This window comes from Hyperolius riggenbachi, chromosome 6 (genome assembly GCF_040937935.1).
Source record: "Hyperolius riggenbachi isolate aHypRig1 chromosome 6, aHypRig1.pri, whole genome shotgun sequence".
NCBI classification, from domain to species: domain Eukaryota; kingdom Metazoa; phylum Chordata; class Amphibia; order Anura; family Hyperoliidae; genus Hyperolius; species Hyperolius riggenbachi.
Genome location: NC_090651.1, coordinates 23,433,983 through 23,457,000, shown reverse-complemented (window position 1 = coordinate 23,457,000; position 23,018 = coordinate 23,433,983). Strand labels below are relative to the sequence as shown.

At 45.9% G+C, this 23,018-nt stretch overlaps 1 protein-coding gene across 1 annotated transcript in view; it reads left to right on the top strand.

Moving 5' to 3' along the window:
• The window catches only part of FAM151A (family with sequence similarity 151 member A), a 31,308-nt gene extending 11,354 nt beyond the window's left edge, over nt 1–19,954 (top strand). Inside the window, exons 3-8 of the mRNA XM_068239011.1 lie at nt 1,542–1,691; nt 6,233–6,392; nt 6,485–6,712; nt 13,210–13,349; nt 15,651–15,788; nt 17,578–19,954. Of these exons, the coding sequence (XP_068095112.1) occupies nt 1,542–1,691; nt 6,233–6,392; nt 6,485–6,712; nt 13,210–13,349; nt 15,651–15,788; nt 17,578–18,239 (1,478 nt within the window). The 3' untranslated portion in view covers nt 18,240–19,954. The remainder of the gene's footprint in view (nt 1–1,541; nt 1,692–6,232; nt 6,393–6,484; nt 6,713–13,209; nt 13,350–15,650; nt 15,789–17,577) is intronic.
• Nucleotides 19,955–23,018: the final 3,064 nt, after the last annotated feature.

Sequence of the window (23,018 nt, the reverse complement as noted above, 5' to 3'; positions counted from 1 at the left end):
TAACCTGCTCCAGTGATGCATCATGTCTCTTCTGTTCTGCCTGGCAGCTGCACACTGTATACTTCCTCCCCATCTGCATCCGATAGAGCAGGGGTCTCAAACTCAATTTACCTGGGGGGCCGCAGGTGGCAAAGTCAGGATGAGGCTGGGCCGCATAAGGAAGTTCACAATCGCGGCGCATCGCCGCCTCTGCCCGCCCCTCTCACTCTTCCTTCACAGAGAGGGACGGGTAGAGGCGGCGATCCGTGCGGCGATTGACGTCAGGAGGGGCAGCACTGAAGCTGAAAGCTCTGCCCCTTCCAGGAAATGCCAGCGGATTGCCCCCCGGGCGATTTGGGGGCTCTGCAGCCCTCGTTTAGCGGCGATGCGGCGGATTACTTGGGAGCACTGAAGCGAACTATAAGGAAGCTTTTGCCGGCGAGGGCCACAAAATATTGTATCGAGGGCCGCAAATGGCCCGCGGGCTGCGAGTTTGAGACCCCTGCGATAGAGCATGTGGCTGTTGGGAAGATGAGAGGACTGGAGCAGGTAAAACAGCACATGAGCAGGTAAATATTAAACTGCTACTCTGCGCTACTCTCCATGATCACTATAATTTAATTACTTCGTTTGAGACAAAACAAACATTTGCCTTCTTAAAACAAAGTAAACAGATTAACAGTTTTGGTCCTTTGTAGCCACTTACAAGACACAAGACAAGACAAATAACATTTATATTGCGCTTTTCTCCTTGCGGACTCAAAGCGCCAGAGCAGAGTAGCAGCCACTAGGGCGCGCTCTATTGGCAGTAGCAGTGTAAGGGAGACTTGCCAAAGGTCTCCTACTGAATTAGTGCTGGCTTACTGAACAGGCAGAGCCAAGATTCGAACCCTGGTCTCCTGTGTCAGAGGCAGAGCCCTTAACCATTACACCATCAGCCAACTGCACACTCCAAGGAGCTCTGGTTCACCATGAGCTTGCTGGTAATCTGTAACTCTGAGTGTTTCAAATCCTACCCCATAGAGCCATATTAATCCATGCCATGCACTGATGAGGACCAACCAATCCGAAACAGTCTGTATGCATGTTGGAGTACAGTGGCTCTATATATTTAACAAGCTGACACATCGTTGCATTCCAGCGGATCTGGAGGTGTGGCTAGCTTACAGGGACATCAAAGGATGATTTGCATATTCAGCAGTGATGCATCGTGGGAGACATATGCTCGCTCCAACCTGAATAATCGCACATAGCTTCTGTTTTAAGAAGACAAACTTTTGTTTCGCATAACATTTTAGTAAGAGGGCTTTTTGGTCCTCTGTAGCCCCCTTGCACACTCCTAGGAGTTCTGGTTCACCATGAGCATGCTGGGTAATCTGTAATTCTTTAGTTGGGGACAATAAATGTTAAATCTTAACAAACAATTTGGCCCATGACGTAGACTATGGTGTAGATTTGTGCCCTTAAATAATTGAGTTTGACAGCCCTGCCCTAGACCCTGCACTGGAGAGGGGGCAGAGTTATGGGCACTCTGTGTATAACTGGTATTTATACCCCTGCAGGTGGTGTCATGGTCCTGGAAGCTGATGTCAATCTGCATGGACACGGGACAGCCAATCAGACAAACATTCCTATCATGGCTCATCCGCCGGCCGTGTACAGCGACAACACCCTGCAGGACTGGCTGGACTCTGTGCTGCAATCCAAGAGAGGTATTACCCACCAACCACTTCTATGTATTATGTATTTGTTGGACAAACACATGAGAATAGTTTTGGGTTTATTGAATTCAGCAGTACTAGTAATGTACGGTATGTAATGTATGTAGTAAGGTGATGCCAGTTGCAGCCGGAGAGGTAGCTTATCCGCTTACAATTCATGGCCCTATCAATAGGAGGGGCTGTGGGGCACCCAAAATTCTTACCCTCTAACTTGACCCCCACTCCAGAGAGGGTGTCATAAGGCCACACTTATATGTTAGGGGGGTCATGTTGGTTGCACTTTGATATGATCGCAGATACTTGGTGGGGGTCACCAAGGGGGTGTGAATGTAGACGGCCTCAGCAAAGTTTTTTGCAAGGGCCCATAACCTGTCATTAAGCCCTTGATATGTTGTGCCACCTTGGTGATCCAGTGCGCCCGGGACAAGGTGTGTGCTATTCTATTGGATGGTTAGCATCGCATCCAGCAACCGTAAAAACAATGGATTCTCCACTGAGTCTGTTTTGCATGTCCATTGGTTCCCCGCCATCTGCGACCAGAAAAAGATCAGACAGCCGACCTATTGTGAATCAAGCCTAAAGCTCAACACACACCATACAATCTTGGTTGTACAGATTTACCAAATCTATGTAATATAAGGGCCAACAGATTGAAAATACCTTGAATAATTGATAGGATAAGCTCTTATACTACATGAAAGTGGTAAGATTGAACAACCAAGATTGCAGAGGCGGATCTAGAGGGGTGCACATGGGGCTCCTGCTATAGGCGCCCTTTGTCACTCACCTCCCAGGGGGCGCATAAGTGGACCACCTCAAAGCCTCCCTCCCAGGTCCAAACACCTCCTGGCTCCTTCGCAAGGTGTAGAAGATTTAGCAGGCAGCGTGGGAGAGATGTCAGTGCTGGGTCCCATTAAATTTCCTGCTACTTGTTTTTTTCCCGGCTACGTCTGCTCTTCTTGCACCCTGATCCCCTCCTGATTGGGTGCGTGGAGCCCTGCTGCTGCCGCTGGGGCTGATGGGGGCTGGAGAGGAGAAGAGCCTGTGTAGCTGCAGGGGCTGGAGTGGAGAAGAGCCTGTGTAGCTGCAGGGGCTGGAGTGGAGTGACACAGTCAGACAGCGTCAGCGAGTGAGTGCTTAGGCAGAGACAGTCAGAGAGGGATCTCTTCTGAAAGAAGCCCGTGGCCACTGCTTTTCCTATAGTTCCCACATAGGGCAAATCTGAAGCACTGAGCTGAATGAGAGGATGAGGGCTCTGAGCTGACAGTACTGATAGCCGAAGTATGTGAAGTTCCCTGAACAGAGAGAGGCAGCTCCTACAATTTAGATAAGAGGATTTAATTACTTGGCTTTACTGTTCTCTCCTCTCTTACATGCCATGTGCTTTCCTGTCTCTGTGGGTCTGCCCTGCTCAGTGAACTATGTTGGTGGTGTGCTATACATGTCCCTAACAAACGGGACCAGTGAAGGTTAAACTCCCAGTCTGTCCCTTCTGTTTCACTACCACCTCCCACCCTTCTTCTCTCTAGTGTGTTTTTATCTCCTCTCTGTTTTGCCCTCTCTGTTGTGTCCACCCTCTGCCTTTGCCACATGTCTCACTCTCCTCCATTTCCCCCTCTGCTTCTCTTATCCTTCCCCCTTCCTCTTTCTATCTATTGCTTCTCCCTGTAAAAGGAATTTTAAGTGAAATAAATCTGGCTAGTTTATCTTACCTGGGGCTTCTTCCAGCCCCTTGAAGTCCTGTGCCCTCGGTGTCATTTTGCAGTGCTCAGATCTGCCAGACTGCCACTGTCCCCCTCTGAAAGCTGGCAGAGTCCACCAGTCACGACACATGCCTTGCCCCCACCACTTCGATCACGCTCCCATGGCTGGAAGTGTTGTATGCATTTGCAGTAGCAATTTTTCTTACAGCGCAAGCGCATAATGCTTCCAGCCATGGGAGCGCGATGGAGGAGGCACGTGGCACAGGGTCGCACATACAGCTTTTGTAGGGGCAGGGTGGCTGAATGGAGCAGGGCGAAATGATAACCAGGGACCAGAAGGACTTCAGGGGGCTAGAAAAGGCCCCAGGAAAGTAACTGGCAACATTACATTCTCTTAAAATCTTTCTTTAAGGCGGCCACAAATGGTCCAATTTCCTGAACGATTAACTGAAAATCGGCCACAAGTGATTGATCAGGAACACCATGGAATCGATTCCCACGATCAGATTGAATCTAGCAGATATAGCAGAGGAGCTCACAATCTAATCCTACCATAGTCATAGTCTAATGTCCTACCATATTATTATTATGTATTTATATAGCACTGATATCTCCTGCAGCACATTACAGAGTACATAGTCATGTCACTGACGGTCCTCAGAGGAGCTCACAATCTAATCCTACCATAGTCATAGTGTAATGTCCTGCCATATTATTATTATGTATTTATATAGCACTGACATCATCTGCAGCACATTACAGAGTACATAGTCCTGTCACTGACTGTCCTCAGAGGAGCTCACAATCTAATCCTACCATAGTCATAGTCTAATGTCCTACCATATTATTATTATGTATTTATATAGCACTGACATCATCTGCAGCACATTACAGAGTACATAGTCATGTCACTGCTTGTCCTCAGAGGAGCTCACAATCTAATCCTACCATAGTCATAGTGTAATGTCCTACCATATTATTATTATGTATTTATATAGCACTGACATCTTCTGCAGCACATTACAGAGTACATAGTCATGTCACTGCTTGTCCTCAGAGGAGCTCACAATCTAATCCTACCATAGTCGGTCTAATGTCCTACCATATTATTATTATGTATTTATAGCACTGACATCTTCTGCAGCACTTTACAGAGTACATAGCCATGTCACTGACTGACCTCAGAGGAGCTCACAATCTAATCATACCATAGTCATAGTCTAATGTCCGGGGGGGGGGGGGGGGGGGGGCAAGGGGCGCAAATTTCAGTGTTTGCCATAGGCGCAATCATACCCAGATACGCCCCTGCAAGATTGTATGGTGTGTGTTGAGCCTAAGGCTGCTTACATACTAGGGATCTGATCCCCTTGGGCGGCCTCACTGGGAGCTGCACTTGGGGAGAGATAAAAAGCTGCATGTCAAAACAAATCATCTCTCCTGCTCCGAAGCCGCCCTACTTTGCTGCACACACTGCTTGAACTCCAGAGCTCTGCACATCTTCCTTACTTCCTGGTGTGCGATGAGACAGTGCTATCTCCTGATGATCCAGCACCATGCAAGCTTCAGTTTAGTCCCAGGGTTGTGGAGAAGAATTTCTGATTTGGTAAGGTTTACATTAACAGGAATACAAATGATTCGAGCCTTTCCTTCTCCTCTCTCTCCCATGGACACCTACATCCTAAAAAGGAAGTGATAAGGTGCCCCCCTAAACTCCCCCCCCCGCTGGGTAATTTTAAAGGCATTTCTGCAACAGAGTATTTGTAACACGTTAGCCATCAGTAAATATTGTTGCCTTTTAAAAGCTGAGCAACAGGTCTGTGATTACAGGAGAACAGAGACGGAAATGAACGCTGCTCTGCTATTTCACTACTTATGCCCAGTACACACCATGTAATTTTCCATCAGATAGACGGGCCGAATAGATTATTACTGAGAGGTCCGATCTGATTTCTGATCGTTTTTCTGATCAACTTTCTATAAAAGTGATCGAAAGATCGATTTGCCACTTAAATAGACGGCTCCTCCTGCAAACCAGTGATCTCTAGTCAGGGCTTGTTTCCATTTGCAATGCAGAGGCGCGCAGCTCTGCTTTGCATGTGACTCCCTGGGGGGCGGACCTTGCAATCCCATTCATTATACTGAATGGGATCGCGGGAGCAATTGCCCCGAAATGCAGACAACCATGCACTGTGGTTCAGTGATGAATCGTAACGCATGTATGAAAAACAGCAGACAGTGCAGTCTATGCACTCTCTGATGTCCCTGTGGTCGCGTTCCCATAAGCGCAGCTGAAAGCACGTATATGGAAACGAGCCTTTAGGATGTTGGACAGAATTCTATTGAGTGGGTGGGTGGGTGGCGGTTGGTGGCAGAAGGCCTTGGGCGCTGGAAAGAACAAATCCAGCCCTGCTGAGGTCAGGTTACACATAATCTGTTCTGTCAATGTATAGTATGACTATAGACCTTATAAGTCCCAAGAAACTGGAATTTCTAAAGATGGAAAGTTTTTCTAGAATATCTGATTTGCATTCAGTATAGTTCAGGTCTACTTCTAGAACTGCTTATGAAGTCTGTCTGTGAACACCTTTTTTCTTTTAATACTGAAATGTATTGATACGGCACCTCCAACTGGAACTTACTTTAAAAAAAAGAAATTGCCACAAAGTTGTGGCCTGTATGTAGTATATTCCCATCCTACAGTAGCTTGTAGGAACATTCAATAAATCCTGCTAGGAATCCTTGCATGATATTACATGAACCCTTCATTACAATCGTTAATTCGAACTGGAACATCTTTTAGTCAGCATCATCGACCTTCTTCCTCCACAGGCATCAAGTTGGACTTCAAAACCATTGAAGTGGTTGGTCCTTCACTGGATATACTGCTGAAGAAGTCTTCACAGGTGAATATCGACCGGCCGGTTTGGTTAAACGCGGACATTGTGGCAGGACCCAATGTAAACCATGAGCTGGGAGTCAATGCAACACAGTAAGTTTCTGAGGAAGTGTCCAGGTATCTGGTGGAACTTTTGACAATTTTTTTAATGAAATAACTCCAGATCTTCTGGTCTGTTTCTGCAGGTTCCTGAGTCTAATCAAAGATAAGTTTCCAGCTATCACCATTTCTCCAGGCTGGGTAACGCTATACCTGCCCCCGATTATCTCCAACAGAACTTATACCAGAGAGATGATGGAGAAGATGTATGATCTGGTGAAGGACCTGCCTCAGAGGATCACCTTCCCAGCCCGAGCAGTCCTCACCCGTGCCGCCTGGCCTCATTTTGATTGGCTTCTGCAGAAATCTGACCGGTAACAACCTCGAGTCTTTAAAGTCGGATCAAACCATGTCTGGTGTTTGTTGGACATTCAGATTCACTATAGCGAAACATTTTAAATGCATGTGTATGATATGTAGACAAAGTTATATTTGTTCCTAAGTAAAATGCACTATAAATTACTTTTCTCCTATGTTTCTGTCACTTACAACAAGCATTTAAAATGTGATAGATCTGACAGGTTCTGGAATATTCCATCTCTTCATGGGGATTCTCAGGGTTTTCTTTATTTTCAAAAGCACTTACTGAGTTGGCAGTTGCTCAGTTCATTTGCCAAGATAGTGGTTAAGCTAGTAGGGAAGCTGGCCAGCATCCTTATATAGATGCTTTCCAGGGGATGCTTTAGTAAAGATTAAAGGAAATACTGAAAATCGCTGTGAGGAGATAGACTAGTCCAAAACCTGTCAGACCTCTCAGATTTTATCTGCCAGCTGTAAGTGACAGCAACATAGGAGAAGAGTAATTTATGAAGCACTAGCTGATTGCTCGGCATTGCCCGGGTATGTATTTGGCTGGCGTTGGCTCCGCCCACTTTTTTTTAACCCTAACACACAATTACTCAATGACCAAGTTTGTGAGCTTTGCGGTCTTTGGCATCAATAATTTGCATTGAAATGAAAAAAATCTGATTGGCTGTTTGTGGCTCCACCCGCTTTTCTGAATTTGAACCCCAGTCACCCATAACTGTACCAGGTTTGAGGCTTGTGCCATTAACAGTGCAAGAATGGCAGCAATGAAATATTCCCCTTGAGAAGCAATAGGTGAAGTTGGATTCACTTTTGTAGGCTCCACCCACTTTAGTGAATATTAAACCCAGTCACCCAGTGACCAACTGTGCCAAGTTTGAGATCCCTACCATTAACAGTGTAAGAATGGCTGCAGTTTACATTTTTCCAGTGAAATTTGTATTTGCCTCCACCCACTGATGACCCGGAATTGCCTGTGTATGTATTTGACTGGTTTTGGCTCCACCCACTTTTTCTAACCCTAACGCACAAACACTCAATGACTAAATTTGTGAGCTTTGTGGTCTTTGGCATCAATAATTTGTATATTCCCATAGAAATTAAACAAATCAGATTGGCTGTTTGTGGCTCTGCCCCTCTCCAGCATTTGAACCCCAGTCACCTAATGACCAACTGCAGCAGGTTTGAGGCATCTGCTATTACCAGTGTAAAAATGGCAGTAATTTAAATATTCCCCTTGAAAATCAACAGGAGAATTTTGATTGGCTATTATAGACTCCACCCACTTCCCTGAATATTAATCTCAGTCACCCAGTGACCATCTGGGCAAACTTTGAGATCCCTGCCATTAACAGTGAAGAAGGGCTGCAGTTTACATATTCCCAGGTAATGATCCTGCCATTAACGGTGTAAGAATGGCTGCAGTTTATATTTTCCATGTGAATTTTTTTTGGCTCCGCCCACTTTTTGTAACCTGGACACACAGTCACTCAATGACCATGTTTGTGAGCTTTGGGTCCTTGGCATCAATAATTTGTATTTTCCCGGTGAAATGAAACACATCTGATTGGCTGTTTGTGGCTCGGTCCCCTTTTCTGAATTTGAACCCCAGTGACCCAATGACCAACTGTACCAGGTTTGAGGCTAGTGCCATTAACAGTTCAAGAATGGCAGCAATTTTAATATTCCCCTTGAAAATCAACAGGTGAATTTTGATTGGCTTTTTTAGTCTCCACCCACTTATCTGAATAATAATTTGTGCCATTAACAGTGCACAAATGGCAGCAATGTAAATATTCCCCTTGAAAATCAAAAGGTACATTTTTATTGGCTGCTGTACACTCCACCCACTTTCCTGAATATTAATCCGAGTCACCCAGTGGCCAACTGTGCCAAGTTTGAGAACCCTGCCAATAACAGAATGGCTGAAATCAATCTAACAAATCTGATTGGCTGTTTGTGGCTCCACCCCTCTAGTGAATTTGGACCCCAGTCACCCAATTACTGACTGTATCAGGTTTGAGGCCCATGCCATTAACAGTGTAAGAATGGTACGGTAGCAATGTAAATATTCCCCTTGAAAATCAATAGGTGAATTTTGATTGGCTGTTGTAGGCTCCACCCACATTTCTGAATAATAATCCCAGTCACCCAGTGGCCAATTGTGTCAAGTTTGGGAACCCTGCCATGTAAAAAATTATGTTTCTGGCGCCGCCCACTTTTTCTAACCTTGACACACAGTCACTCAATTACCAAGTTTATCAGCTTTGGGGTCCTTGGTATCAATTCTTTGTATATCTGATTGGCTGTTTGTGGCTCCACCCCCTTTCTGAATTTAAACCCCAGTCACCCTGTGACCAACTGTACCAGGTTTGAGGCATCTGCTATTAACAGTATAAGAATGGTAGCAGTTTAAATATTCCCTTTGAAAATTAAAAGTTAATTTTTATTGGCTGTTGTAGGATCCACCCACTTTCCAAAATCTTAATCTCATTCACCCAGTGACCAACTGTGCAAAGTTTGAGAACCCTGCCATTAACGGTATAGAATGGTTGCAGTTCATATTTTCCCAGTAATGTGTGAATGGAAGCAGTTTTTCTACCAAGGAAATCTGATTGGCTGTTTGTGGACCCCAGTTACCCAATGACCGACTGTAGCAAGTTTGAAGCCTCTGCCATTAACAGTGTAAGAATGGCAGCAGTTTAAATATTCCCCTTTAAAATCAATAGGTGAATTTTGATTGACTGTTGTAGGCTCCACCCACTTTCCTGAATCTTAAACTTTTTCACCCTGTGACCAAGTGTGGCAAGTTTGAAAACCCTGCAAGTAACTGTGTAAAAATGGCTGCAGTTTACATTTTCCCATTTAAAATGAATGGCTGAATTTTGATTGGCTGTTTTTATGCTCCGCCCACTTTTCCTGGATTTGTAACCTTGGTCACCAAGTGACCAACTGTGTCAAGTGTGGGGACTCTGGCTAGATCACTGTGAGAATGGCAGCCTTTTAAATTTTTTCCATTGACATGAATGGGTGAAATCTGATTGGCTGTTTGTAGCTCCGCCCAGGTGTGCAGGGGAGACGCGAGACCCCCAGAACATATCATCCCAGGTAGTAAGGGATTGGTCTACCAAGTTTCATTCAAATCGGTCAAGGCATTTGAGTGACCGCGGCACATACACACATACATACACACACACACACACATACTGTACATACATACATACATACATACATACATTTTATATATATATATATATATATATATATATATATATATATATATATATATATATATTTATATATTTATTTATTTTACTCTGGAAAAAATGTTTTAAATTTAAATACATGTTTATAAGAAGAACATTTTTTTGATAGTGGTCCTTTAACTCAGAATTAGAGTTGTCGCGAACCTCCGATTTCGGTTTGCGAACCTCGAACTCTTAACACGCAAAAAAAGTTTGCGAGCATGTGAACTTTCGAACCGCCATAGACTTCAATGGGCAGGCGAACCTTCAAAACTACAAACATTAATTGTGGTCACTAAAGTGATGGAAAAGATGTTTCAATGGGTCCAACACCTGTAGGGGGGCATGGCGGAGTGGGATACACGCCAAAAGTCCCAGGGGGAAAGCTGGATTTTAAGTTTGTGTAGTGACAGCCATGCTGGACTGGTGCGCACCATGGCGAGAGTGCAAGCCATGGCGGTTTTCAAGCCCATATGGTCGGGCTGAGGTAGCTGAATGACAGAACAACAGTGACTGAGTGTCTAGCTGATCATAATACAATGTGCAGTTACACAGGTGCAGTGAAAAGGTTGCAGTGACTGCTGGTACAACAATGTGCGGTTACACAGGTGCAGTGAAAAGGTGATTGCTGGTACAACAATGTGCGGTTACACAGGTGCAGTGAACAGGTTGCAGTGACTGCGGGTATAACAATGTGCCGTTACACAGGTGCAGTGAACAGGTTGCAGTGACTGCTGCTGCTGGTAGAACAATGTGCGGTCACACAGGTGCAGTAAAAGGTATGCAGTGACTGCTGGTATATAATACAATGTGCGGTCACAAGTGCAGTTACAGGTATGCACGGACTGGTATTACACAATACAATGTGCAGCTGTCATACACACAGGTCCAGTGAACAGTTATGCAGTGACTGGTATTATATAACACTGAATGTGCTGGGCCTTGAACAGTATAGCAATTAGCAAGGGCCAGCTGCGACACACAGGGCTGTATAATGCAGTGTCAGTGGCACATACACAAAAAAAAAAAAAACTTCACAAGAACACTAGCTCTGAAAAGAGCTCTTTTTGTGGTGCTTTTCAATAAGTATCAGGTAGGAGATAGCTACAAGAGCCTAACTAAGCTTTCCCTGTCTCACTACTGCAGCAACACCAAGTGAGATAATGGCCGACGCAGTTGCCTTATATAAGGGGGGGGGGGGGCTCCAGGAGGGAGTGTAGCCTGATGGCTACCCTGTGTCTGCTGACTGTGATGTAACCAAGGATTGAACTTCATTCCAATCAGTAGCCGATACCCCCTTTTTTGTTTTTACAAGAAATCTTTAGGGCCCGTTTCCACTATCCACCGTGCGTCCTGCGAGACGCGCGGCGGAACTTCCTTCCTGTGCGAGGACACAGCTGAATCCTGGGAAGCCGTGTCATGCACGGCTATGGGACTCGCTGCCTCCTGCACGAAAAAATGCTACAATGTCGGCCCAATCACTAAGGCAAGCGATTAGGACGGCGGCAGCATTATCCTCTATGGCAGAGTTTCCTCACGTGATTTGCTTGCGGGGAAACTGCGGATCCGGCCCAAATTCCGCAGCAGTGCGGGAATCGGGGGGTGGATGTATGGCTGAAATTGTAGTGAAACCTCCTCCCACAGTGTGATGTCATGTCTTAAAGGGGCACTACAGCGAAAAAATGGAAAATGGAAAATATGTGCAAACATATACAAATAAAAAGTACATTTTTTTTGTAGAGTAAAATGAGCCATAAATTACTTTTCTCCTATGTTGCTGTCACTTACAGTAGGTAGTAGAAATCTGACAGAAGTGACAGGTTTTGGACTAGTGCATCTCTTTATAGGGGATTCTCAGGGATATATTTATTTTTAAAAGCCCTTAGTGAATGGCAGTTGCTCTGTCCAACTGCCCAAAAACTGTGTAGGAAGCAGGGAAGCTGGCCAGCATCATTGTTTAAATCATTTTTCAGGAATATCTTTATAAAGAATAAAAGCCTTGCTGAGAATCCCCTGTGAAGAGATGGACTAGTCCAAAACCTGTTACTTCTGTCAGATTTCTACTGCCTACTGTAAGTGACAGCAACATAAGAGAAAAGTAATTTATGGCTCATTTTACTCTGGAAAAAAATGTACTTCTTATTTGTATAGGTTTGCACATATTTTAAATTTTACAGTTTTGCTGTAGTTCCCCTTTAAGTCCTCACAGTTTCCTGTCTGGGAGCCTTGTTGCATTGTGGGAAATAACAGCTGTTTCCAACTGCCAAGCAACCAGTATCTCCCTCTGTGCATATGTATATCTATGAAAAAACAACCTTTTAGCCTATCGCATTATTAGGGGGTGTGGTTATAGATATTGGCAGTTGGTGCTGTCTGTTCTTTTCATGTCTGCCAGTAGTAAAGATGACATGCAGGCTGATTGTGAATCAAACAACATGAACAAATTACAAGGCGAATATCGATCATTCCTTGATCTCTCTTGTATTTTTTAACTTCTCTCTTTGCAATTTATTGATTTATTTTCCCCCATTTTCACTACAGGTCCTCTTTAAATAGAAACAATAATTGAAAAGTATCTTCAAGTACATTGAATTTAAAAAAAGAACTTGCAGTCACATGACCAGCCCTGCTCACAGATCTGCGTCTGAGTCTATTCTGTAGCACTACAGAGTACCAAACAGAAAGCCCCATTCCCTTGTTGGGTACTAAAACTTTAGGTAGTCTCTTATATAACATAGAAGTGGTGAGATTGTACAATTAAGATTGTATTGTTAATGGTCACCTCAAATGTGGTGGAATCCTGGGTAACTGCCCATATTAAAGGGGACCTAAACTCAGAACTTCCTCTCTGCTCTAAAAGATACACAACAGCATTATAACCTTTACAGAAAAACATTTCTTTATTACAGCTGATACAAATCTTGCAATAAATCTGCAGTGTGTCTACTTCCTGCTTTCATGGAAGCAGACATAGTGGTAACATCCTGTGTTTACAAATTAGCTCTGCTGAGGCACCCAGCTGTCGCAGCTGAGAGATCAAATTAATGTGGTTATTAGTCACAGATGATGGGGAATTTGACAGGCTAAATTCTCTAAATACACACAGGGTGCATTCCTCTGTTATCCTTCTGTGCAAAAGTTCAGGTCCACTTTAACTCTCGCCACTGAATAAACCAGCCATGGCCGTGCCTGTAATAACCTATATATCAGATGATGTGGATTACTGTAATAACCTGGCTTGTTTCATGCTCCCTCCGCAGGTACAGCCTCACCCTATGGCAGGGCAGCTCAGACCCGCTGACCCTGGACGACCTGCTATTCATTCGAGATAACAGCGATCCTGACAAGATCTATTACGACATTTACGAGCCCTTGTTATCAGAATTCAAGCAGATAGTGAGTAAGTATCAGTCCAGAGTCTGCAGATGACACGATGGTGGCGAATCTTCTGCTATGTTCAGAGCGTTTGCGGGTTTTCTGTACGCTGAGAGCTCGCTGCTGGCTGGAGGCCGATCTTCACAGCTCCCCTGCTAAAGGTGGCCACACATTACTCGAATTTCCTGTATGATCGACAAATCGATTCAATCATTTTAACAGATCAATTATGTTCCATTCTGCTGTTTTTGGGCATGTAGGCACATCGAGAATCATATAGGATCTTGATTGCATTGTGTGTGGGCCACTAGTCGGTCGACTTTCAATCAACAGCACTGTGTTTAATTCCCCAATGAATTCAATTGCTTAAGGACACATCCGAGCTTAAAAAAAAAAAAAAAAAAAAAAAAAAAAAAGGATCTACTTACCCGGTGCTTCCTCCAGCCCCTGGCAGTCTATCTGTCCCTCACGGCAGCTCCGGTGTCCTGGGTCCCCTCCATGGCAGATGCTGACCTCGCCAGGTCTGCATATACTGTGCCTGTGCCATAGCCGGGAGCGTTCTGCGCAGGCGCAGCTCTACTGCACCTACGCAGAACGCTCCAGGTTACTTGAGCGCGATCACAAATAGCACACAGGCACAGTAGATGCTGTCCTGGCGAGGTCCGCATCTGCAACGGAGGGGATCCCGGGACACTGGAGCTGCGACGAGGGATATATAGGCTGCCAGGGGCTGGAGGAAGCCGCAGGTAAGTACATCTTGTTTTTTTGTTTTTCGGGGTTTTTTTTGCTCGGATCTGTCCTTAATCACTCCATGGAAAATTGAGTAATGTATGGCTATATTAAGGCACCAATGCCACTAGCTTAAAAATAACACGCATCGGAGAAACGGGCATGTTCACTAATCCTACGTTATTAATAGGGTCTGTGCATACTCGTCAGTCTGCAATGGATCCTTTTCGTCCTGGGGGTGTGACTGGAGGAGGAGGTGTGACTGGAGTTGTGGTGGGTGTGTGACTGGAGATGTGGGTGTGACTGGAAGTGTGGTAGGGGTGTGACTGGAGGTGTGGTGTGGGTGTGACTGCTGGAGGTGGGGGTGTGACTGGATGTGGTGTGGGTGTGACTGTTAGAGGTGGGGGTGTGACTGGAGGTGTGGTGAGGGTATGCTGGAGGTGGGGGTGTGACTGGAGGTGTGGTGAGGGTGTGACTTGTGGTGTGGGTGTGACTGCTGGAGGTGGGGGCGACTGGAAGTGTGGTAGGGGTGTGACTGCTGGAGGTGGGGGTGTGACTGGAGGTGTGGTAAGGGTGTGACTGCTAGAGGTGAGAGTGTGACTGTTGGAGGTGGGGGTGTGACTGGAGGTGTGGTGAGGGTGTGACTGCTGGAGGTGGGGTTGTGACTGGATGTGGTGTGGGTGTGACAGCTGGAGGTGGGGGTGTGACTGGGGGTGTGGTGAGGGTGTGACTGGTGGTGTGGTGAGGGTGTGACTGCTGGAGGTGGGGGTGTGACTGGAGGTGTGGTGAGGGTGTGACTGCTAGAGGTGGGGGTGTGACTGGAGGTGTGGTGTGGGTGTGACTGCTGGAGGTGGGGGTGTGACTGGATGTGGTGTGGGTGTGACTGCTGGAGGTGGGGGTGTGACTGGAGGTGTGGTGAGGGTGTGACTGCTAGAGGTGAGGGTGTGACTGCTAGAGGTGAGGGTGTGACTGCTGGAGGTGCGGGTGTGACTGGAGGTGTGGTGAGGGTGTGACTGCTGGAGGTGGGGTTGTGACTGGATGTGGTGTGGGTGTGACAGCTGGAGGTGGGGGTGTGACTGGTGGTGTGGTGAGGGTGTGACTGCTGGAGGTGGGGGTGTGACTGGAGGTGTGGTGAGGGTGTGACTGCTGGAGGTGGGGGTGTGACTGGAGGTGTGGTGTGGGTGTGACTGCTGGAGGTGGGGTTGTGACTGGATGTGGTGTGGGTGTGACTGCTGGAGGTGGGGGTGTGACTGGAGGAGTGGTGAGGGTGTGACTGCTGGAGGTGGGGGTGTGACTGGAGGTGTGGTGAGGGTGTGACTGCTGGTTGGGGTTGTGATTAGAGGTGTGGTGAGGGTGTGACTGCTGGAGGTGGGGGTGTGACTGGAAGTGGTGTGGGTGTGACTACTGGAGGTGTGGTGAGGGTGTGACTGCTGGAGGTGGGGGTGTGACTGGAAGTGGTGTGGGTGTGACTACTGGAGATGTGGTGGGGGAGTGACTGGTGGTGTGGAGGGGGTGTGAATAAAAGTCTCACAAAGTTGAACATGTTCTCCGCCATGGATTAACAACATAACTCTACACATCTGCCTTCTTTATTCAGTGAATCCAAACAGGAGGAAGTTGTTCTACTCGGGGGGCAGCCTGCGGATGTACTTTCACCCAGAAGACAATGATGGAATCCTGGTGAAATGGTTTGATGCTGGAGGAGACCTCTCCACCCTACGAAGCCTTCTGCAGAGTAAGGAGGGGGGGGGTCTTCATATGAGCTACTAATGTCCCTGCAGTCTGCTGTGATAGTGAATGTTATAGAAAATGGGCTTTATACACTTCAGTCGAGCTGGGAGAGGGTTGGAGCCGCTGTCTGGGTTTTCTTCTTGTTTTATTGCGGTCTTTGTAAGAGCCGGTGTCATTTTTCATGTTTTGTGATTTCGGTGACAGCGGTCATTAGAAAATGTAGGCAGATAGTCATGGCCGGATTTGAGGCAAGGCTACAAAGTCTAGAACACTAGGAAGTAAGGGACGGGAAGTGGGCTGGCGCATGAATGCAGTGAAACCGCCAAACATGTAAACCACAGCAGTCACAAAACCCAGTCCGAGGCCACCCTGCTTCCACGGGGGTGAGCAGTGGTGCACTGGTCCTGTACCCCCCCACAAGCACAGCACAGAAACGGGAAGAACAGGACAAGGGGCACGCACAGGACGGGGAGGTCGGGGGGGTGCAGTTGATGACAGTGGGCCTTGGGGGCTAACAATGCCCAAATTCAGTAAGAAACAGACCAGAGTCTGCAGATAACACAATGGAGGTGAATCTTTTATCGTGTTTTGAACAGTAGCAGGTTTTCTGTAGGCCGAGAATTCGCTGGCTGGATGCCGACCTGCACAATTCACGGTCAGACAGTCAGCATCCAATCAAAATAATTCTCTCCATAAATCACTACCACAACTCCAAAAGGTGCAGACACTGGTCACCTGATTTTAATATTTCACCAGTCTCCTCCTCTAACTATCCCCACTGGAGACATTGACCATATACTGTATCTCCAGTCCTGGCGAGACTTGGAGGAAGAAACTTTACCTCCTAAAACAAGCACACAGACACATATTAAAGGGCGATGAAACTCCATATTAAGGCCTCTTATCCACGGGCAGCTGACAGGCGGTGAATTCACCGCCTGTCAGTGCATACATATGAATTGGCCGCAGGATACTTGGGCGCAGGATACAGCCGGTATGGCTTATCCTGCTGCTTCACAAGTTCCCGGTGGCGTTAATTACTACTCTCCCTCCAGGTGATGTAGCTGCTGCAAGACTCCTCCCAATCCCACTGGCACTGCACAGTTAATGCAGTTAGGCAAAGGCACTTAGATCAGGTAAAAAGTAAAATAAAGCTTTTGCAAATTGAATGGAAACTGATGCCTGAATCAATCAGATTTACTTCCTGTAAACAATTGGAATTAAACTTGCATGGAATGTGGTATTATATTAGCGTCTCCCTGACCATCTACAGAGAACTTCCTTCACACCTCCACTGTTTTCTCTCCCACCACACTGAGCCTTAGCCGGGTATAAGGATTTTGGATGAGTAGATGGAGATCATATATTTCAAGGGCCCAGATTGTGCAAAGATTAGAATGTCAAAAAGTCAATTAAGGATTAATTAAGGATTAATGAAAGCATCACACCTTCCACAAACTTAGATCAAATGGATCTAATTAACTTGGTCACCCCGAGTCCACCTCAAAACCTTTGCAGCAAGAGTCTTCTGTCATGCTGCCCCTACACTTTGGAACTCCCTGACACACCCAATCAGGATATCTCCATCCCTGGAAGCATTTAAGTCCCATCTGAAAAGCCACCAGTTTAGTCTGGCATTTATGAACACCTGATTATTCCCTAACAACCTGCAACCTTGTATTGATCTGTGACATATCTATGCACTTTGAGTCCTATGGGAGCAAAGTGCTTTACAAATGTTATTGTATGTTACTGTAACACGATGTATATTTATGGAGCTGTGTGTGTTGCAGGCAGCTTCGGGATGCTCTCCATCCCCGCTGAAGTCCATTCTGTGGGTTCCTCTTACGGCCTGGCGGTCATCTCTGGCACATCTCTCCCGCTGGAGGACGTTCTGAAGGTCGTATCCTCTGCTGCCACCCCGTGGGGTGTCTACATCAAACCCAAGGACCAGGCTGCTCTCAATGCCACCTTGCATCTGCTGAAGAAGCTGAACGATGAGAAGTATCTCTACCTTCCAGTGTGGATCTCCATGGAGGTATCTTATGGTAGCTTCAGCACACCAGGATACATCAGAGGAGAAGACTTCATCAGCAGCATCAATGACATTTTTCCTGCAGTGACTATCGCCCCCCGGTGGCCCCCGGAGCAGCTGGATAAAGGCTACACTGACCCACTGGTGCAGGACATGCTGAAGCTCTTCCAGGGGGTGGGGCAGGATGTGTCCTTCCAGCTGCAGGCCGTGGCCTTGGGGAGGTCCTGGATGAGCACAGTGCGCCTCTTGAAGGCCTCCCCTTTGTACACGCTTACCGTGGAACATACCACAGAGGAGGGGTCCTTTGTGGACGGGTACCACGGACTGATGGCCATCAGAGCGCACACCACAAATAACGTTTATTATAAACTAACCTCAGAGTATCGCTCCTCCTTCATGACCAGCATCTACTCCACGTAGGGAACCATTTCAGCCACCACATTGGACTTTCGTGGCTGATTTAGGCCCCATTGCAGGCTTCTTGTTTTGTTTAATGCATATTTTGTGGAATAGATCATAATTTGCAAAGTGCAAACTGTTTTTGCATCATCTTATCCTGGATCCCAGGGGGCCCCATGACAATTTTGCAGGGAGGGGTTGTTAAAATGTAACATCCCCAGAAGTAAAAGCATCTTTCCATACTGATTGGCACACTATTCTGGCACTCAGGGCTGTTTTTAGGCATAGGCAATTCAGGCAGATGCCTGGAGTGACAGCTGTAGGAGGGGGCACCACAGAGCTGGTCTTAGCACACTGTACTTTATTGCAAAGTGAGAAAAGTAAAAAAAAAAAATAGAAGAGAGATCAAGAAATGATTGATATTCGCCATGTAATTTGTTCATGTTGTTTGATCCACAATCAGCCTGCATGCACCAGCCTTTACTACTGGCATACATAAAAAAAACAGCACAACTGCATAAGACAGTGGGATGCGAAAATTTGTGCAACCTTGTTAATCGGGTGCATACATTTGGGCACTACAAAAAAGAAATTACATCAATATTTAGTTGATCCTCCTTTTGCAGAAATTACAGCCTCTAAACGCTTCCTGTAGGTTCCAATGAGAGTCTGGATTCGGGTTGAAGGTACTTTCCTCTTTACGAAACATCTGTATGTCATTCAGGTTTGATGGCTTCCGAGCATGGACAGCTCTCTAACTCACACCACAGATTTATATTCAGGTCTGGGGACTGAAATGGCCATTCCAGAACGTTGTACTTGTTCCTCTGCATGAATGCCTTAGTAAATTTTGAGCAGTGTTTAGGGTCGTTGTCTTGTTGAAAGATCCAGCCCCGGCGCAGCTTCAGCTTTGTCACTGATTCCTGGACATTGGTCTCCAGAATCTGCTGACACTGAGTGGAATCCATGCGCCCCTTAATTCTGACAAGATTCCAAGTCCCTGCACTGGCCACACAGTATGATGGTTCCATCACCATATTTTACTGTAGGTAGCAGGTGTTTTTCTTGGAATGCTGTGTTCTTATTCCTCCATGCATAACGCCCCCTTGTTATGCCCAAATAACTCAATTTTAGTTTCAGAAATGTAGCTGGCTTGTCCAAATATGCTTTAGCATACCTCAAGCGGCTCTGTTTGTGCTGTGGGTGGAGAAAAGGCTTCCTCTGCATCACTCTCACATACAGCATCTCCTTGAGTAAAGTGCGCCGAATGGTTGAACGATGCACAGTGACTCCATCTGCAGCAAGATGATGTTGTAGGTCTTTGGTGCTGGTCTGTGGGTTGACTCTGTTTTCACCATTCGTCGCTTCTGTCTATCCAAGATTTTTCTTGGTCTGCCACTTCAAGCCTTAACTTGAACTGAGCCTGTGGTCTTCCATTTCCTCAATATGTTCCTAACTGTGGAAACAGACAGCTGAAATCTCTGAGACAGCTTTCTGTATCCTTCCACTAAACCATGACGGTGAACAATCTTTGTCTTCAGGTCATCTGAGAGTTGTTTTGAGACCCCCTTGTTGCTACTCTTCAGAGACATTCAAATTGGATTTACCTGTGTATTTAGGTCAGGGGTCACTGAGCTTACCAAGCCAATTCGATTTCCAATAATTAGTTCTAAAGGTTTTGGAATCAATAAAATGACAACAGTGTCCAAATGTATGCACCTGCCTAATCTTATTTAAAGGGACTCCGAGCAGTGCAGAAACTATGGAAAGATGCGTATCATTTTAAAGCTCTCTTTCTCCTCTTTCCATTGATATATAAACCGCCGCCCTACGCCTTTTAGTTTTCGCTATTTTCACGATTGAAATTGCCGCGGCCGCGATTTCAATCGCGAAAATAAAGAAAACTAAAAGGCGTAGAGCGACGATTTAGGTGTCACCAGAAAGAGGAGAAAGAGAGCTTTAAAATGATATCCATCTTTCCATAGTTACTTGTATTACACAGGACGACACTTTCCCCAGTGTCAGCAGCTCCATTCAGCAGAAAGTCGGCCTGTGTAATACAATGTAACTCTCTTTCTCCTCTTTCTGGCGACACCTAAATCGTCGCCCTACGCCTTTTAGTTTTCTATATTTTCGCGATTGAAATCGCGGCCGCGGCAATTTCAATCACGAAAATAGCGAAAACTAAAAGGCATAGGGCGGCAGTTTATATATCATTGGAAAGAGGAGAAAGAGAGCTTTAAAATGATATGCATCTTTCCATAGTTTCTGCACTGCTCGGAGTCCCTTTAAACAATTATTGCGCACTTTCTGTAAATCCAATAAACTTTATTTCACTTCTCAAATATCACTGTGTGTGTCCTATAATGATATATTTAACTGACATTTTTTATGGTAACAACCAACGATTTATACAGAAAAACGACGATTAACAAGGTTGACCAAACTTTCGCATCCAACTGTATATATAACTACACCCCCTAACAATGTGATAGGCTGAAAGGTTGGCGTTTTTTGTTTTAGATATACATAAAGTTGGAAACAGCTGTTAACTCCCACAATGCAACAAGGTGCACAGACAGGAAACTGCCAGGACCTAGGTCCTGACATCACACTGTGGGAGGGGTTTAACCCCCCCTCCCCCCCTTACATTCGAGACAAGGTACAGATTTCTCATGGGAAAGAGGGCATCAGCCACTGATTGGGATGAAGTTCAATCCTAGGTTACAGTTACTCTTTAAATGGAAAACTGACCAGTTTTTCATCCAGTGCAGTGTTGATCCAGAAAACAGAGCACCACATCTGAAGATTTGAACACACTGCCATAAAAAGGACGCTGGATTATATAGAAGTGGAAATAGTCCCGCCTCCGCCACAGGCATTGTGGGTAAATGAGAGCATGGCTTGCCCAGATGGTGGATCAACAAGTTTAAACTGTATTATTAAATGGGAAAGTTGTTAGAAATGTGTCTGTAATGAATGGATAGTGACCAAGCTGTGATAATGACTAATAATGGCAAACAAAATAAAAATGTTGTGCATCAAGTACCGTAAGTCTTTAAAGTTAATTTACATTTGTTCCAGGGAATTTAACTGGCATTGGTCAATGTGATATGAAGGTATACCTGAAGTGTTTTAAACTGAGAGGGATATGGAGGCTGCCATTTTTCCCCCTTTAAAATAATGCACATTGCCTGGCTGTGCTGACGATCCTCTGCCTCTAATACTTTTAGCCATAGCCCCTGAACAAGCATGCAGCAGATCAGGTGCAGGTGTTTCTGACATTATTGTCAGAACTGACATTTTACCTACATTCTTTTTTCTGGTATTTTTCAGATACTACTGCAGCCAAATAGATCAGAAGGGCTGCCAGGTAACTGGTATTATTTAAAAGGAAATAAATTTGTCAGCCTCCATATTCTTCTCACTCCAGTTGTCCTTTAACAATAGCCCCCGCAACCCCCGTCATTGTGGTTGAGGGCCCGGGAGCAAGCCCGCCCCGCATGTGCAGTGCCGCTGATTCCGCGGCTCCAGGTTACTCCATACGCACAGGGAGGTTGGATTGGCTGTTACGCGGCCCCGCATCAGGAAGAGGAGGTGCCCGCCCCGTAAGGATTAGCAACAATGCTTTGTCGCCAATCTTCTGGGGAGCCGTGCTCAGCGACTGGGACAACACAGCAGAGAGGGAAGCCTCAATAGGATCCTGAGAATTCCCTCGCTTTAGGTAAGTATCTGATGTTGTGTAACCGAGCTTCAGCTCGGGAAGTCTTGAAGTGCTTGCAGCCAGCCAATACGGCTTCCGTGCCTGTCACATGACATGGAACTGAAGCCGCATGGTGATTGGCTGGCTGCACAGCACTTGCAAACTGAAGAGGCAGTGAAGAGAGACTGCCGTCGGGTCGGGAACAGGTAAAATATAACTCTGCATTATGGTCAGGACCGGGCACCCATAGCTCTCGCCCACCCACGACGATGGTGAGTGCCCTCAATGTAGTTACGCCACTGGCTTGTATCTGTGTTTACAAAACCGTTTTTGGCTTCCGGTTGATGTTTGTGTGTATACGTAACGTGTATCCAATCTGTTATTTGGTTATAAAAAAAAAAATACATTTCACAGATTTTTTTTAACCACTCTGAGACCACCTAACGGAGGATAGTGGCCGCAGAGAGGCTCTCCCGTTCCTCAGTCACGCCAGGTGGTGTGACCTCGCGAGAGCCGAGATTTGCAGGGAACGAGTGCTCGTGCTCCTGCGCGTTCCCTGCAGTAAACAGAGCAGGGTGGCCGGCAATCAGCCTGTCAGCGCAATCGGAGCTGGCAGGCTGAAATAAACATAAAAAACAAATAAATAAGTTTACAGCACTGCGATCTCGCGCAGCGCTCACTGTACAGGGGACAGCCGTGTTCCTCCCAACAGCTCACAATCTAATCACATACATAGGCTGATGCCTATGTATATATTGTGTAGTATCTGTATCGCAGTCTAGGGCTAATTTAGGGGTGAGGATAGAAGACATAGGAATCTTTTTTTTTTTTTTTTTTTTAATAAAAAAAAAATCAAAAAAAAAAAAAAAATCGCAGCAGCAATCAGAGACCACCAAAAGAAAGCAGAAAAAGAGGTAAAATTCATTTGGGTGCCAAGTTGTATGGCTGAATGTATGCTGAATCGTAAAAAATGGCCTGGTCACTAGGGGGGTATAAACCTGTGGTCTTCAAGAGGTTAAGGAGGGGTGGGGGGGACTTTTTGATGCCAAGTAAGACTGAAAGCGGTAAAAAAGGCATACAAACAAATGTAACAGACA